The sequence below is a fragment of the Saccostrea cucullata genome, unplaced genomic scaffold, assembly GCF_032062105.1.
Source record: "Saccostrea cucullata isolate Sc308-1 unplaced genomic scaffold, CSIRO_AGI_Scuc_v1 ctg445, whole genome shotgun sequence".
NCBI lineage: Eukaryota > Metazoa > Mollusca > Bivalvia > Ostreida > Ostreidae > Saccostrea > Saccostrea cuccullata.
Window position 1 is genome coordinate 140,607 of NW_026921564.1, and position 14,973 is coordinate 155,579.

Here is a 14,973-nt window from a genome sequence, read left to right on the forward strand (position 1 = left end):
TAAAGAACTCCAGAATGCTGGCATTTGAAAATTATTTCACGATGTGTAGTTGACAGAACCAGCCTCTATGAATGCCATCTTCGCTAGCCAAGGGTTTCCAATCCTAGAGAAGATTTCGGATCGAAAATCCTTGGCTACCGAATATGATTTTATGTTCGTAATTACACGAACCAATAGGGGGTTACAAGTTGCTTCAGGAGGTTTTTTTTTTTAGAATACTTGTATTACTATGGTCACTACTTTAGTTAGAATTTTTCTCGCACTACTTCCCTGCATCTTTTTCCTTTTAATTTTTTTGAAACGAAAAGTACGCAAACTCACATTAAATCCTTATACAATGTACTTGAAAACATCTTTTATTTGAAGATATCACCGATTCATTGATAATTGAATTAAAACAATTGCTGATTTCATTAAATTATTTGCTGAATTCATGTTTGCATCTATGCAAAGAACGAGTAATGAATTTGCAAAACGATGCCTTTAATTAAGCAAGAATGTTGATATTCTTATTTCCTCAACTTGTTCGGCAATAGCTTGCCTCGTTTTAGAAATTGTTCATGCCATAGGAAAAATATGAAATTGAACTATAAACTAATAAGTTTTAGCTCATATCTAATTTTATAATTATCTTATAACTTTACATACATGTATAAGTTATAACCATCATCGTTAAATCATATTGAAGACACAATATACATACTGTATTTTTACAATTAAATGCGAGAGAGCTTACTGGTCTAAAATAATCTTCTAAATATATAAGTACATGTATGTATAATAAGTTTTTTGTATAACTTTGGAACTCAAACATCTACATCATATACTGAATCAGTCCATTACATATACATGTATGTATCACAAGCATTAACAGTACTCTTGATCATAAGTAAAATATAAGTAACTCTTGATCATAAGTAAAATATAAGTAATTTTGCATTAAAATACAAATCCAGTTACGTGACCTAAGAGAACTTCAACCGCGTGAGAATTAAGAGAAAAGAATTAATCCGACTCCATGAGTTCAAATGCAGGTTAAGATCTAAGCTTATTAACTATAACTATTAATTTATCGTTAAATCGATTATATCATGCACATGTATCATTTGAAGAACCACAATCAGCACTTATCCTTGTTACAATAACTGTATTTTTAAAAAATGCAGTAAATCTAATGAAGAAATAAAAGTTATCCGATTTATTAACATCATTTATTAATTAAAACCTCTGAAGAGGCACAGAAGAATAACCAGGATATTCGTAAACCTTCGCTTGCGTCCAATTCTCGATCGGAACAGAACGATAGCCGCCATCACATTCTATTTTATTTTTCCGATGCAGCAGTTTCTGAGTTCCTACAAGAAGAGCATGAAAAGATGTTCTAGTCTGCCTGGAAGACAAAGGAATGGTCGATTGATTACGTTTTTCGAAGAGAGTCGGTCTCGAGTTGACCCGTGGAATGTTGTTCGTATCAAGCCTTTTTATAGAATAATAACTACTCCTAAGTTCACTGTTTGGGTCATAGTCCCCGCGACTATTAGGACGAAAACTAATGTTAAAAACGTCCGTATCTCTCTTTGGAGGAGGCTTTTTCCCCTTTTTATTAACCTTCCGGGTTTTGTCTGGCGGCGTTTTGCTGAAAAAAGTGATATCACATTCATTAGCCATAGTCCTACTAACTGCACTCAGTTGCCGAGAAGGAGGCGCGATATCCGGTAGCCTCCTGTAGGATTCGGTAGATCCTTCAACAACGTCAAAACTCACGTTTTTATCTTCCCGACCTTCCCCAATATCAGGAAAGACCGTCTTGGATTTTATGGAAGACGACGAAATCACTATCTCTCGATTATGTTCCTCGTCAACATCTTTGTCCACGTAATAATCCCAAGGTTTATATTTTCTATCCTCATCCAATTTTTTCCTAGCGTTCTCAGATTTAAAGAATATATCTAGAGGATTTAACCGCCGATAAACCGTCCTGTTGATAGGAATTTTCTTGATGCGTTTCTTGGGCGGTGGTACATGGCACGGAGGTTGCGTTTTTGTGTTATTTGTCGTTTCTCTGGAAGGAAGAGTACAACGACTAGACTGGCTTGCCAACTGTTCTTGTAAAAAAGGCATCTCCACATTGAGGACTAGTTTTTGTCTCGCAGGTAGGTAGTCGTCAAATGTCGGACTAGCCGTGATGGTGGTAGACGTTACAGACATGGCTACAGGCGTACTGATACCTTCTTTATCACTTTGTTATTCAATAAAGATTAATTTTATCCCTCACCAATGCGTAAATTAAATTTTTCGCGGAGACGAAAAAATCAAACATGGTTTATTCTTAATAACTGCATAAAAGAATACTGACAACACAATAGGTAAATTACTTTGTGTGGTGCCACTGTATATATCCTTTCATTATGTAAGCATGTGCCACATTATATACCGAGACATTCCTGATTCTATATAATGAAAATCCTTCATAGTTTTTCGAAAAAATTAATAAACCATTCTTCATTGCACATTTCAACAGTCTGTCTGGGCTACAAAGGTTAAATCAAACACGCGAAAGTCCATTTGTCTAATCCACTTAATAACAACTGTAAATACAATATATTGTGTTTTGTTAGACCGTGACGCGGAGAGACTTAAGTTTGTCTTTCATATCGTTAACCAGCTTACTTTTCCAACAGTGTGTCAAACCTAATTAATAATTTCCTGATACGTACAGCACTGAACATTGCAGAGGCTTTGTTAGATTATCACTGTTATTTAAATTCAATTTAAAAAGTTGTTCGATTAAAATTCCCTTTTAAAAGAAAATAAGATTTAGCAGCTTGCTGTTAATGGAACGAAAATCGGATAACTGAGCAATAAAAACGACCTAAAAGACAACCTATAGTGTCAATCATATTCATATTCAATATTATCATACCAGGTAAATGTAACATTGTGAAGTTTAAGAAAATATAATACTCTTCAATAATACATGAGATCAAAAATTGTATGTATAACATACAAAGATATACGAAAAAGACATTACTAATATATGTGCAAACCATAATTTTAGCAGGGTTTAAATTTTCGTTGTTATCGTTTTGTAACCCATGAATTCATATATCCCCATAAAACCCCCACCCTGAATATGTTCCTGGATCCATACATGCCTCTTGCCATAAACCATTATCATCTGCATAAGTATGTAATTGATTCGATGTGCAAGAAAAGAACATTATCTACGTTCAAATAGTTTGTAAAAAGAGTCGAGCCACTGACAAATAAGTTGATGAAACAAGGATAGATATGAACGTTTTAAGTCAACATTTTGCAAATTTTATGATGAAATACAATGATCTTGTCAGCAAATACAATTTATTAAGTGGAATGTTAACAGACGATTTTCATGAAAATTGTAATGTTAATTATCTTCATCGCGAAAAAGTATAAGAAGGACTGTATAACCAAATGCTATGGTTCCAGACAAGGCTTAGGATTATATAATAATACATCCTCTATAGTAAGTTTCATTATAATAATAAAATGGTATTTCAGAAGAACTTGGCTTTATTTTTACAAATGGAAATTTTACTTACACTGACAGTTCCCTTTCTAAGAAGGATATTTATGGCACGCCAAATTCACAAAAATGAGATAAACCTAGTTTCACACTTGATAAACTAGGTTTATCGACTGTAAACTATAGTTTACAAACCGTAAACTATAGTTAACGATTCGTTAAGTATAGTTAACGATTCGTTAAGTATAGTTTTCATCTGTAAAACTATATTTAACGGTTGTTAACTATAGTTTACGAATGATAATCTAAGTTTATCTGTCTGTAATAAGTGTTAACAATAGTTTTTGTTGATAAACATAGATTCACGTTTGTAAACTATAGTTTACAATCCTAAACTATAGTTAAGAGTTGTTAATCATAGTTTCACAAATCGTGAAACTATATTTATCAGATCGTTAAGTATAGTTTACGGTTTGCAAACTATAGTTTACAAATCGTGAAACTGTATTTATCAGATAATCTATGTTTTGCAATAGCAAATGATTGTTTTCAGTGTTAAGTATAGTTTACGGTTGTGAAACATAGATTATCGCGTGAATTATGGTTTACGGATGTAAAATATAGATTAACGTTGTTAACTATAGTTTACAGTCCGTAAACTATAGTTTACAACCGATAAACCTAGTTTATCGACTGTGAAACTATGTTTAGCTCATTTTTGTGAATTTGGCGTGCCATAGATATTCGTTAAAATTACTTTTCAATTTTCTTTAAGTCTTCAATACTTGTAACATTTCAGTCAATAAAGATGAGGTTGGTCTACCCGCCTGCCTATAAATGACTCCTAAAACGAATCCTTACAAAACAAATTTACATTTTAGAGTCCTACAAATGTTCCTCCAAGCCACTGGCTATCTTTACTTGTCACTAAAATATTACGTGAACAACTGTCTTCACAAAATGTCTGTAATAAGTGTTAACAATAGTTTTTGTTGATAAACATAGATTCACGTTTGTAAACTATAGTTTACAATCCTAAACTATAGTTAAGAGTTGTTAATCATAGTTTCACAAATCGTGAAACTATATTTATCAGATCGTTAAGTATAGTTTACGGTTTGCAAACTATAGTTTACAAATCGTGAAACTGTATTTATCAGATAATCTATGTTTTGCAATAGCAAATGATTGTTTTCAGTGTTAAGTATAGTTTACGGTTGTGAAACATAGATTATCGCGTGAATTATGGTTTACGGATGTAAAATATAGATTAACGTTGTTAACTATAGTTTACAGTCCGTAAACTATAGTTTACAACCGATAAACCTAGTTTATCGACTGTGAAACAATGTTTAGCTCATTTTTGTGAATTTGGCGTGCCATAGATATTCGTTAAAATTACTTTTCAATTTTCTTTAAGTCTTCAATACTTGTAACATTTCAGTCAATAAAGATGAGGTTGGTCTATCCGCCTGCCTATAAATGATTCCTTAAATTAATCCTTACAAAACAACTTTACATTTTAGAGTGACTGTCCTACAAGTGTTCTTCCAAGCCACTGGCTATCTTTACTTGTCACTAAAATATTACGTGAACAACTGCTGTAAGGGAGAAATTTCGAGCGTTCTGTACTACGAAATATTATTCCAGAAGCAGTGTAAACCAAATGTGGATTCTCTAACAAAGAAATTTAAGAAACTTTAAAATTTTAATTTTTCCAAAAGCTATTAAAATCAGAACAAATCGAAATAACAGCATTGCAGAATCTGCCACATCTGTTTCATATTTGGATGTTTCTCTCACTATAGACGGTAAGGGCCAACTAACAAGTAAACTGAAAGGCAAACAAGATTACTTCAGATTTGATTTACATGTATTTTAATCCAAGACGGTCTACCGACAAATAATTTGATTCCACAGGGGTTTCAAACTTGTTTAAGTTGAAATATCATATCCTCTAAATTTCACATTTTCATTTTTTTAATATATCCAACATTGATTTTTATTAACAAAAATAGGATCGGATTCAAATGGAGAATAGTTTGAAGCATGAAGCGTTGCTAACTTTTTTAGAAATGAATACGGTATTATGTCTATCTTAATAATATGAAAAACGAGACTGTGAATAGACTGATCAATAGTTTCTTATCATTGCATAAAATTGAAAAAAAAATGAGGTAAAGAAACTGAAACTTTTTTGAAACTTTTATTTCACTCAAGGCCTCACATGAGGCACAAATGTACAAATATTAATTTTAACATAATACAATTTATAAGCATCTAAACTAGTCAACAAGAATAGGAACAAACATACGCTGTGTATACAAGATTTAAAAATGTTGGAAGGTAATATTGTAAATGTTGCATTATTGCTTAAAAACTGACATGACAATTTACAGTATTTCGAGTCAGAATATATTTATCATGGCTATTCATGAGATCAGAAAAACTAATAATATTTTAGTTTTAGCATAAATCGTGGGGTAAAAATTTATACCTTCCTTAAAGTAGTCACAACTGAAAAAATAATTGAGCTCATCACCCACATTCTCATAAATCGGTATACGAGTCCATTTGATTTATCTTGAGTTATCGTTCTTGAAATTCAGTGACCAGGAATCCGTCAGTGGCTTCAACGCCGTGCAAAACAAAAATCAAGGTACTTGGGAGATATTCTGAATGGTAAGAAGTCTGTATTAATGAAATGTGTCTAAGAAATCGAACGACATAGTGTTTTTTTTTACGTTGCTTTAGCACTGTTTAATATGTTATTTGTATGTACTGTTGAAGTAAACAAAAGCCCATGACCCTGATATATAATTATAAGTTACGGTACACGGGCACATTAATAAATACATGTCGATATAAATTGAGAACTATGCCGGTTTGACTAATACAGAAAATTATACTAGTAAACGAATAAAAATGTTATTTTATTTTACGAGGAAACGTCGTTCAGAAATAATTTGTTAGTTGCGCAATCGCAGGAAATAGTACTTAATTATCACTCGTTTTTCCACATGCTAGAGAAAACTAGAGGTACTGTACATGTGCAGTGAGCTCACAAAATATTATGATGATAATGGCAAAGTCCATGTTTTGCTTAGGTGCACAATGTCGACTTGTAGGAGTATATAATATCACTGGTACCTGAAAATAATCATACATGTGTAATAAGAAACTTAATCCTGGATACTTTAAAAATAGATGTGGTAAAAATATTGCCTATTGCCCCTATAAATTAACTGATGTTAAAAAGTTAAACAGTAAATATTCATTTAACATTTGAGGTTAATTCTTTCCAAAAGGCACTCTTATGTACTAATGCTGTAACACACCTAACGTAATAGGGAACGCCAATCCGAAATATATATGGAGCGGAAGAAATTTTAGCTGAGGGTGGCGCGCTTTTATTGAATACATGTATAATACAATTTTAATGTCTCATTTTTAGATGTGAGTAAAGATTGAAGCAAACAGGAGAGCGACAATGGCCGACACAACAAGTATGGCGCAAGACATCATTTTGTGTAACCTGTGTGACAAGAGAGCCGCCCTACTTCATTGCAATCCCTGCCAGGACAACCTCTGTGAAGAATGCGTTGGGAAGCATTATATGACCTCATCTTCCTTCGCACATGAAATCGTCAAATACAAGGACAGGAAATTTCAGCTGAAATTTTCAAATTGCAGTGCTCACGAAACTGAGAAATGCACTGTCATTTGTCAAAACTGCGATCTACCAGTTTGCATAAAATGTTTAACAGGGGTCCATAAAGGACACAATGCTGTTGATTTTTGCGAAATCATTGATGCAGTAAAGAACAAAATAAAAGAAAACACTGTTAGTCTGGAAGCGATCCTTCCTCAATTTGAACAAGCAGACAGACAGATCGAGTCCAAGACAGCGGATCTAATTTCAAGATGCAATGAAATGCAAAATTTAGCCATAGAGCGTGGAAAAGAATGGCGTCAAGCTATTGATGATCTCGTCGAGAAAAACAAAGTCGCTATTGATAAAATGAAGGAAGATGGAATCAAAGATTTAAGAGAGAGTCAAGCAGAAATTAAGGATACAATCCAAGTCTTAATGCAAGACATTGTAAAGAACAAGAAAATCATTCTATCTGTTGAAGCAAATGAAATTAAACAATACAAATTGACGTCCCAGAAATTATACCATAGTATTCCGTTAGAATTTGATTTAATGCTTCCAACATTTCTTCCCTATCAGATAAATTCTGATCAACTGCAACAAGATTTCGGAGTACTGCATGCTCATGTGCTTATGCGACATCTCAAAACAAGAACAAACTCGGTCTCAAAACCTCGGAATCTGCTAGACAAAGTTATAGAAATCAAAACATTTGTGGTTGAGAACAACTTGAGGCAGATAGCTTGTCTAGGAACGGAGGAGGCATGGATAACGTATAAAGAAAAGCCAATCATCCAACGAATGAACACAAGGGGCTCTATTCTGGAGACTGTTATATCTAGTTGTGTAGATTGGAATGGTCATCCGAGTGACATTTTGATTAAAAACGGAGAACTATTATATACCGATAGAATGAAAAGATCTGTTAATATTGTCAGAGATGGCAAATCTACCACCTTCATCACGGTGCAAAAAGGATGGGAGCCGCTAGGACTCAGCGGTACAAAAGCAGGCGACTTGTTGGTCTCTGTGGGTACTTCTAACATGGGAAGTTATAAGATTGTGCGCTACGAAGGACAACAGATCAAGCAGGAGGTAGATAAAGACGATCGTGGGAATTCTTTATTTAAGGAGGGGGACAGAATGTTCTACGTGGCAGAGAACATCAATGGGGATATATGTGCTTGTGACGTCAACGCCAGGGCAATTGTTGTGATATGCAAAACCGGGAAACTACGATTCCGATATAAAGGAATGCAAACGATGGAGGGCAACTTTATCCCATGTACCATCATTACGGACGCCGTGGGAAACATCCTGGTGGGTGATAACGGGAATAAATGTATCCACATCATTGATAAGGACGGACAGTTTCTCCGGAGTCTGAAGGACTATGATAGATTAAGTGTAGACGATCTGGGTCGACTCTGGGTGGGGGAATCCGGAGGAAACGAGGTGAAAGTCTTCAAATACATCGAGTAGTGAACAACTTTTGTTACATGTGTTAGAACTACACTCTCAACAGCAAAGAACTAGTCCCTCTATGCTGTAATGTATATTTTGAACACAGTTAAATGTCAAAATAGCCGATGAGATATGAATGTAATGGAGTTTTACGATATAGTGTGCAAGTAAAGATGTTTGAAAGGGAATTATATAAATGAAATGTTTTGCTATTATTACTAGATAATGATTTCCCAACCAATCAATCACCCCCTGCACATCCACCCCCCCCCCTCTCTAAAGAGAGAACTCTCATTAAATTTCATTTAGTGGTATAAGAGGAGTTGCGGATAAGAGATGAATACCCCAAAGCGTAACAGACTGACGGACGGACTTACAGACGGAAGGATAGACACCCCGATTACTATATACCCTCCCACTTTTCAAGCGGGAGGAGGGGGACACTATAAGAGGGCTTTGGGAAAAACATTTTGTTTAGTCGTTTTTCAGCCACCATTTGGCAGCCCTGTGGGTAGCTACAGAACTGCTGTAGAGTTATGCATTTATAAATTAATCTTCGACAAGTTATAGTCAAACACTAATATACGACCATAACGCTACAGTTCTGCAGCTAGTTGTGGGAGAGGAGGGATTAAACCCCATTCTCTTTTTTGCCAAAAAACTCAAACAAACAAACAAAACACACACACATTTGGCCCAGTTTGGAACAAGTTCCTTAATTTGGCTATCCCCCATCCTCATTCCTATTCAGATTATGGGTCTGATAATAAAATTCATGGCTCCTCCTCTTTCTGGAGTCTTAATGGTGCGTTTTCTTCCGGGTGTTTTGATTCAAATGTTTTATATGTATTAAAATATTGTATTTGAATTCTTTGTACATAAACCTCTGTTTTTAATTTCACTATTTTTTGATTTAAATTCCCATTGTTGGAAGGTTGTTACATGATTCTCAGGTGACCTATAAGACCCGTGGACTATATACATAAACCTCTGTTTTAATTTTCACTATTTTAAAATCCCAGACGGAACACCATAATATCTCTAATACAAGTGACATATTTACCTTTTTACTTGACTAAATCGAAAGTTGATGGAATTAGTATTCCCTAGGTCTATATAGAAGCTTTAATTCAGTAAGTAACAGCCAATATAATAATGCCAATTTGATGTGCTCATCACAAGAAACACCAACAGGCATATTTTATACTGACTGGTATTTTAAATACTAGTAATGTGTATCTCATACGTTGTACATATGTACAACAAGCTCAAAGTCCATTTATACAATACTATCAAGAGAAGAACATTTGAGGCGGGCCTTTACAGAAAAAAAACCATTAGGAGTTTGATCAGGTGCAATTGAGTAGTATTCATCCCCTGTCGACCGGCCACACCCACCGTGTACTCCTTGTCACGATCGGGTAAAGTGGTAAAAAGCTGTAGAAATTTCATTGTGTAAATAATGGCTTAAATTAACAATTAGTATGAAAATTGTAAGCAAGTATTTGGTCCTATGATAGACTGCATTTGCTGATAAAGTAAATGTATGGACCATACAACTTCCGAAGTGATGATTTCAAACGAAATATAAATATCCTTGTTTCATCAACTTGATTGTCAATAACTTGTCTCATTTTAAAGATTGGTCGTACATGGAATATGCTCTCGCGTATTGAATCAATTGGGAGACTTAAAAACCTCATAAACTAGTGGTAAGGGTCTATTGCTACATAAGAAAGGAATTTGACGTCACGTTTTGCGCAAGTTTCTGAAAAAAAATATATTTGCCTTCCAGAGCAGCATTTTCTTTCAAATTGTTAAAGGTTTTTGATGAAATAGGTATATATAATTTTAAAGTATTAATACATGTACATTAGCTTAGTTTACAAAAAATTAAAGCCATTTGTCTTTCCATTTACAACCTATTTTTACCGATTTTAAGATTCTGACATGTAATTTTGTTTCATCATTTTTAGATTTGAGTAAAATTTTAAAGTAGAAGACGTAGTCACAATGGCCAGCAATGTCACCAGAGCGCAGGAGATCATTCTCTGTCACCTGTGTGATGCGAGAGCCGCTGCACTTCACTGTAATTCATGTCAGGTCAACTTATGTGAGGAGTGCGTAGGGAAACATTATCTGACGTCATCGTCTTCTGCACATGAGGTTGTTAAATACAAAGACAGGAAGTTCCATCTTATTTTCACAAACTGCGAGTCTCACAAAAATGAAAAATGTACCGTGCATTGTGAAAATTGTGATAAACCGATTTGTATAAAATGTGTGACAGGGGTCCATAAAGGACACGAGGCTTCCGATCTCTCGGAAATAATTGAATCAAAAAAGCGCCAGATCGAGGAAAACACTACTCATCTTGAAAATCTAAATCTTCAGTTTGACCAAGCCGATGCAAGGATCTCAACAAATTTGGCAGATTTTATTTCAAGATGTGATGATTTGCAAATAGCCGTTGACAAATGTGGAAAAGAGTGGCATCGCATCGCCGATGAAATCGTCGATAAAAATAAAAAAGACATCGCCAAGATGAAAGAAGAAGGAATTCGAGAAATAAGAGGTTACCAAGACGAAAACAAGAACACACAGCAATCATTAATGGAAGCAGTTAGACAGAATCGAAAGATTATTCAGTCTGTTGATGCAGATGAGATCAAGCAATACAAATACGAGGAAGGGGAATTGTGTCAAAGGGGACCTTTAGAATTTGATATAACTCAACCATCCTTTGTCCCCGGTCAGGTCAATTTTTCCGAACTACTTGAAAATTTTGGGAAACTTCACTTTACCAAAATATCAACGCCAATGTCTAATACTGCAGCATCCCATACCACCGCAACCATAGAAAAAATGCTAGACGAAGTTATTAAAATCGCTAAATTTAAGACTAATGACAATCTTAGGCATCTTTATTGTATTGGTACAGAGGAAGTTTGGGTAAGTTACGATAAAAAGGCGAGGATCGAATGTATGAACATACATGGATCAGTCATGAAGTCTTGTATTTCAACTTGTATGGACTGGAGTGGTTACCCAAGTGGCATTTCGGTTACAAGAAAAGGAGAACTAGTGTATACAGATAAAAGGAGTAGAACTGTTAATGCTTACCGAGATGGAAGACATATTTTTCTCATCATGGTAGGACAGGGATGGCAACCGATGGCAGTGTGTTATACAAAACTGGAGGAATTACTTGTCTCTTTGAAATCGGTTGATGATAGTGCGTGTAAAATTGTCCGTTACAAAGAACAAACAATCATTCAAGAAATAATCAAGGATAATCAAGGCGATCCGTTATATAAAGGAGGAAATAAGATGCTCTATGTGACGGAAAACATTAACAGTGATGTCGTTGCTTCTGATTGCAACGCCCAAATCGTTGTCGTAGTTAACAGTGCAGGTACATTGCGATATTATTATAAAGGACACAAGTCCATCAAGGGTAAATTTACTCCTGGCTCCATTGTCACTGATTCAGGAGGTCGTATCTTGGTGGAAGATGATGGGAGTAATTGTATCCAAATCACTGATCAGGATGGACAGTACCTAAGACATCTGAATTATTGCGGCATACTGAGCTTGGACACACTCGGGCGACTGTGGGTGGGGAAGTTTATTGGTAACAAAGTGAATGTGATCAAATATACAAAATAATAAGAAGGAAGATACATGCATTTGATATATTGTAGTACTAGTCTTTATCCCGAGCTATTAGTATTTATATCGTTTATATTGGGTACAAATACATTTTTCTCCTTCATTTGATCTAAGCGCAAAACAGTAAAATGTGAAGTTTTGACAAAACACTTTAAGGTAAAATTTTCATCCCAGAAAACTGTTTTAAGTTTTCGAATTGACAAGGTATCTAAATCAGATGACTGTTTAAATGTTTATCATTCATGCATTTCTTCGTGTGCCCATGATGAATATGATTGTATCATGTTGTAATATTTTATTTAATATACATTTATTTATATATAATTTATTTAATAATCAGATTTTAGACGCAGCTCGCAGTTCGCTATTCGCAATTCAAAAGTGCACTGCGTTCTAGAACGCTGTTCGCAATGCAAAATTTAAACATAAGCTGTGTGGTCTGAAATTTTGAGGGTGGAGTACTATGGGTCAGATACCACTTCTATAAAAAAAAATGGTGATGGTACCATCTCTAGTTTCCGAGATATGGCACTGCAGTTTTTAGCCCCATATTATAATACAATACGAATAAACATCGGGCTCGAAGACATCAAAGTCCCCTACCCTGGGGTCTGAAATTTCGAAGGTATGGTATTAGGGGTCAGATATAACTTCTACGAAAAAATGGTGATGAAACCATCTCTAGTTCCCGAGATATGGCCCTCCAGTTTTTAGCCCTATACAAGTAACAGCTTTTTAAAAAGCTTGCCTGACTAAATCAATCAATTTATCTGCATCAAGAGTGATAACCCTATTGAGCAATACTTTTGTGGGTTTAAAAAATATCCAAACTTTATATTTTGAGAACCTTATGTAATTGAAATCTTGATTTTACTGAACTTGTAGAAGAATCATCTCTACACTGGATACTAAAGAACTTTGTAGTTGAAAGGGGGGGGTGTCTGCAAGTGGAGTGATCTGCCCTTGGATCTAAACTGATTTCAAGCTACATTGTAACACCTATTATAAAATCTGTTATCAAATCACGCATTGTGAACATTTTAAAAGATGGATATAATTAAAAACACATTTTGTTGGAGTGTATTTTCTCCTCTGAAGTAAACAGTAGTAAAGTGTGTTCATAATTTTTTCTTAAAAGGGAACACTATCATATAATACATGATATACTGAGAATGAAGTAAGTAAATTCAATAGTTAGGCTTTGTAGAAAGATATCCAAGATTATTCACTACTTTTTTATTTATCGTGTGCATCTGAACAAAGACATGTAATAGATCATGCATCTGGAGACGATGGCTTGAACTGCGTTGTTTATTAATATTGGACTCGTCCATTTATGGAATAAACCAACCGCGGGATCGGTCAACAAATTAGAAACATCATTTCTTTAGTGTTACGTCCATATACCATGTATACTGATGTATACGATATGTTGTTTTAAAAAATAGTATAAAACTTGTAGATAGAATTTTTGGTTAAAAGGACAAACTTTATTTAATTCGATGGAAGTTAGCACACCCATTCATACAATAGAAGAATCCATGGAAAATGCGCGAAGATAGCTTACTAGTGACATTTGGCGCGGAAAGAGCGATTCACCCCTTTCGTAGAATATAAATGGACTGATCCAGTAGTATAGAAATGCAGAAAAAAGGATACACGGACATGTTGAAACGGTAAATCATATGGAATAATCTGTTCCATGCTAAAAGATTAAAGGAAATAAACACTGCAGTATTTCGCATCAGTAATATCTTTCTTTTTTCTGAAGACTGTTTCTTTTAAAATGCAGGTAAAGAATTCCAATGTAAATCAGCTTGCACAAAATCTAGCTCTTTAGATATGGTCGCACATTTTCGGATCATAGAAACATCAATCCTTATACTGCCTGACGCCGTGACGTCAGGCAATTATAATACTATGCGAATAAACATCGGGCTCGGGGACATCGAAGTCCCCCTACCCTGGGGTCTGAAATTTTGAGGGTTGGGTACTAGTGGTCAGATACCTTTTCTGTGGAAAAATTGTGATGGGACCATCTCTAGTTTCCGAGATATGGCCCTCCAGTTTTTAGCCCTATATTATAATACTCTGCGAATAAACATCGGGCTCGGGGACATTGATGTCCCCTACTTTGGAGTCTGAAATTTCCAGAGTGGGGTTCTAGGGGTCAGATACCACTTCTATAAAAAAATGGTGATGGTACCATCTCTAGTTTCCGAGATATGGTGATGCAGTTTTTAGCGCTTTATTATAATACTATACCAATAAAAATCGGGCTCGGGGACATCGAAGTCCCCAACTCTGGGGTCTGAAATTTTGAGGGTAGGGTACTAGGGGTCAGATACCACTTCTGTGGAAAAATTGTGATGGGACCTTATCTAGTTTCCGAGATATGGCCCTCCGGTTTTTAGCCCTATATTATAATACTATACGAATAAACATCGGGCTCGGGGACATCGAAGTCCCGCTACCCTGGAGTCATATATTTTTAGAATTAATAGTGGAGAAAAATACATAATTTAAAACGGAATAACTGCATTTCCTTTTTAATTAAAATTTAATAAGAAAATTGACTGGTTGCCAAGGTGTATCCTCCATCCAGTTATTTTTTCTCGAGGGAGAGGTTGTGTTTTGAGGGAACCTCATGGACCTACTCATAGAAAACTATATTTTA

General features: G+C 35.0%; 2 protein-coding genes across 3 annotated transcripts; both read left to right on the forward strand.

Annotated features, from left to right (window-relative positions):
* The first annotated feature begins 6,099 nt into the window (after window positions 1–6,099).
* LOC134260351 (uncharacterized) lies at window positions 6,100–8,805 on the forward strand. The gene is made up of 2 exons (XM_062742921.1): window positions 6,100–6,187; window positions 6,960–8,805. Exon 2 carries the CDS (start codon window positions 6,996–6,998, stop codon window positions 8,640–8,642), a length of 1,647 nt encoding a protein of 548 aa, XP_062598905.1. The 5' UTR covers window positions 6,100–6,187; window positions 6,960–6,995; the 3' UTR covers window positions 8,643–8,805.
* An 894-nt stretch (window positions 8,806–9,699) lies between these two features.
* Window positions 9,700–12,580, forward strand: LOC134260352 (uncharacterized). Of its 2 annotated transcripts, none has more exons than XM_062742922.1 (2): window positions 9,700–9,757; window positions 10,601–12,580. In XM_062742922.1, the coding sequence occupies exon 2, from the start codon at window positions 10,638–10,640 to the stop codon at window positions 12,291–12,293; it is 1,656 nt and encodes a 551-aa protein (XP_062598906.1). In that variant the 5' UTR covers window positions 9,700–9,757; window positions 10,601–10,637; the 3' UTR covers window positions 12,294–12,580. The 2 variants fall into 2 exon arrangements, with proteins under 2 accessions (XP_062598906.1, XP_062598907.1); XM_062742923.1 differs by lacking the exon at window positions 9,700–9,757 and adding an exon at window positions 9,800–10,053.
* The last annotated feature ends 2,393 nt before the right edge of the window (window positions 12,581–14,973 follow it).

Excerpts from the sequence above, each read along its gene's own strand:
- LOC134260351 (XM_062742921.1), top strand. The coding sequence starts at position 6,996 with ATGGCCGACACAACAAGTATGGCGCAAGACATCATTTTGTGTAACCTG.
- LOC134260352 (XM_062742922.1), top strand. The coding sequence starts at position 10,638 with ATGGCCAGCAATGTCACCAGAGCGCAGGAGATCATTCTCTGTCACCTG.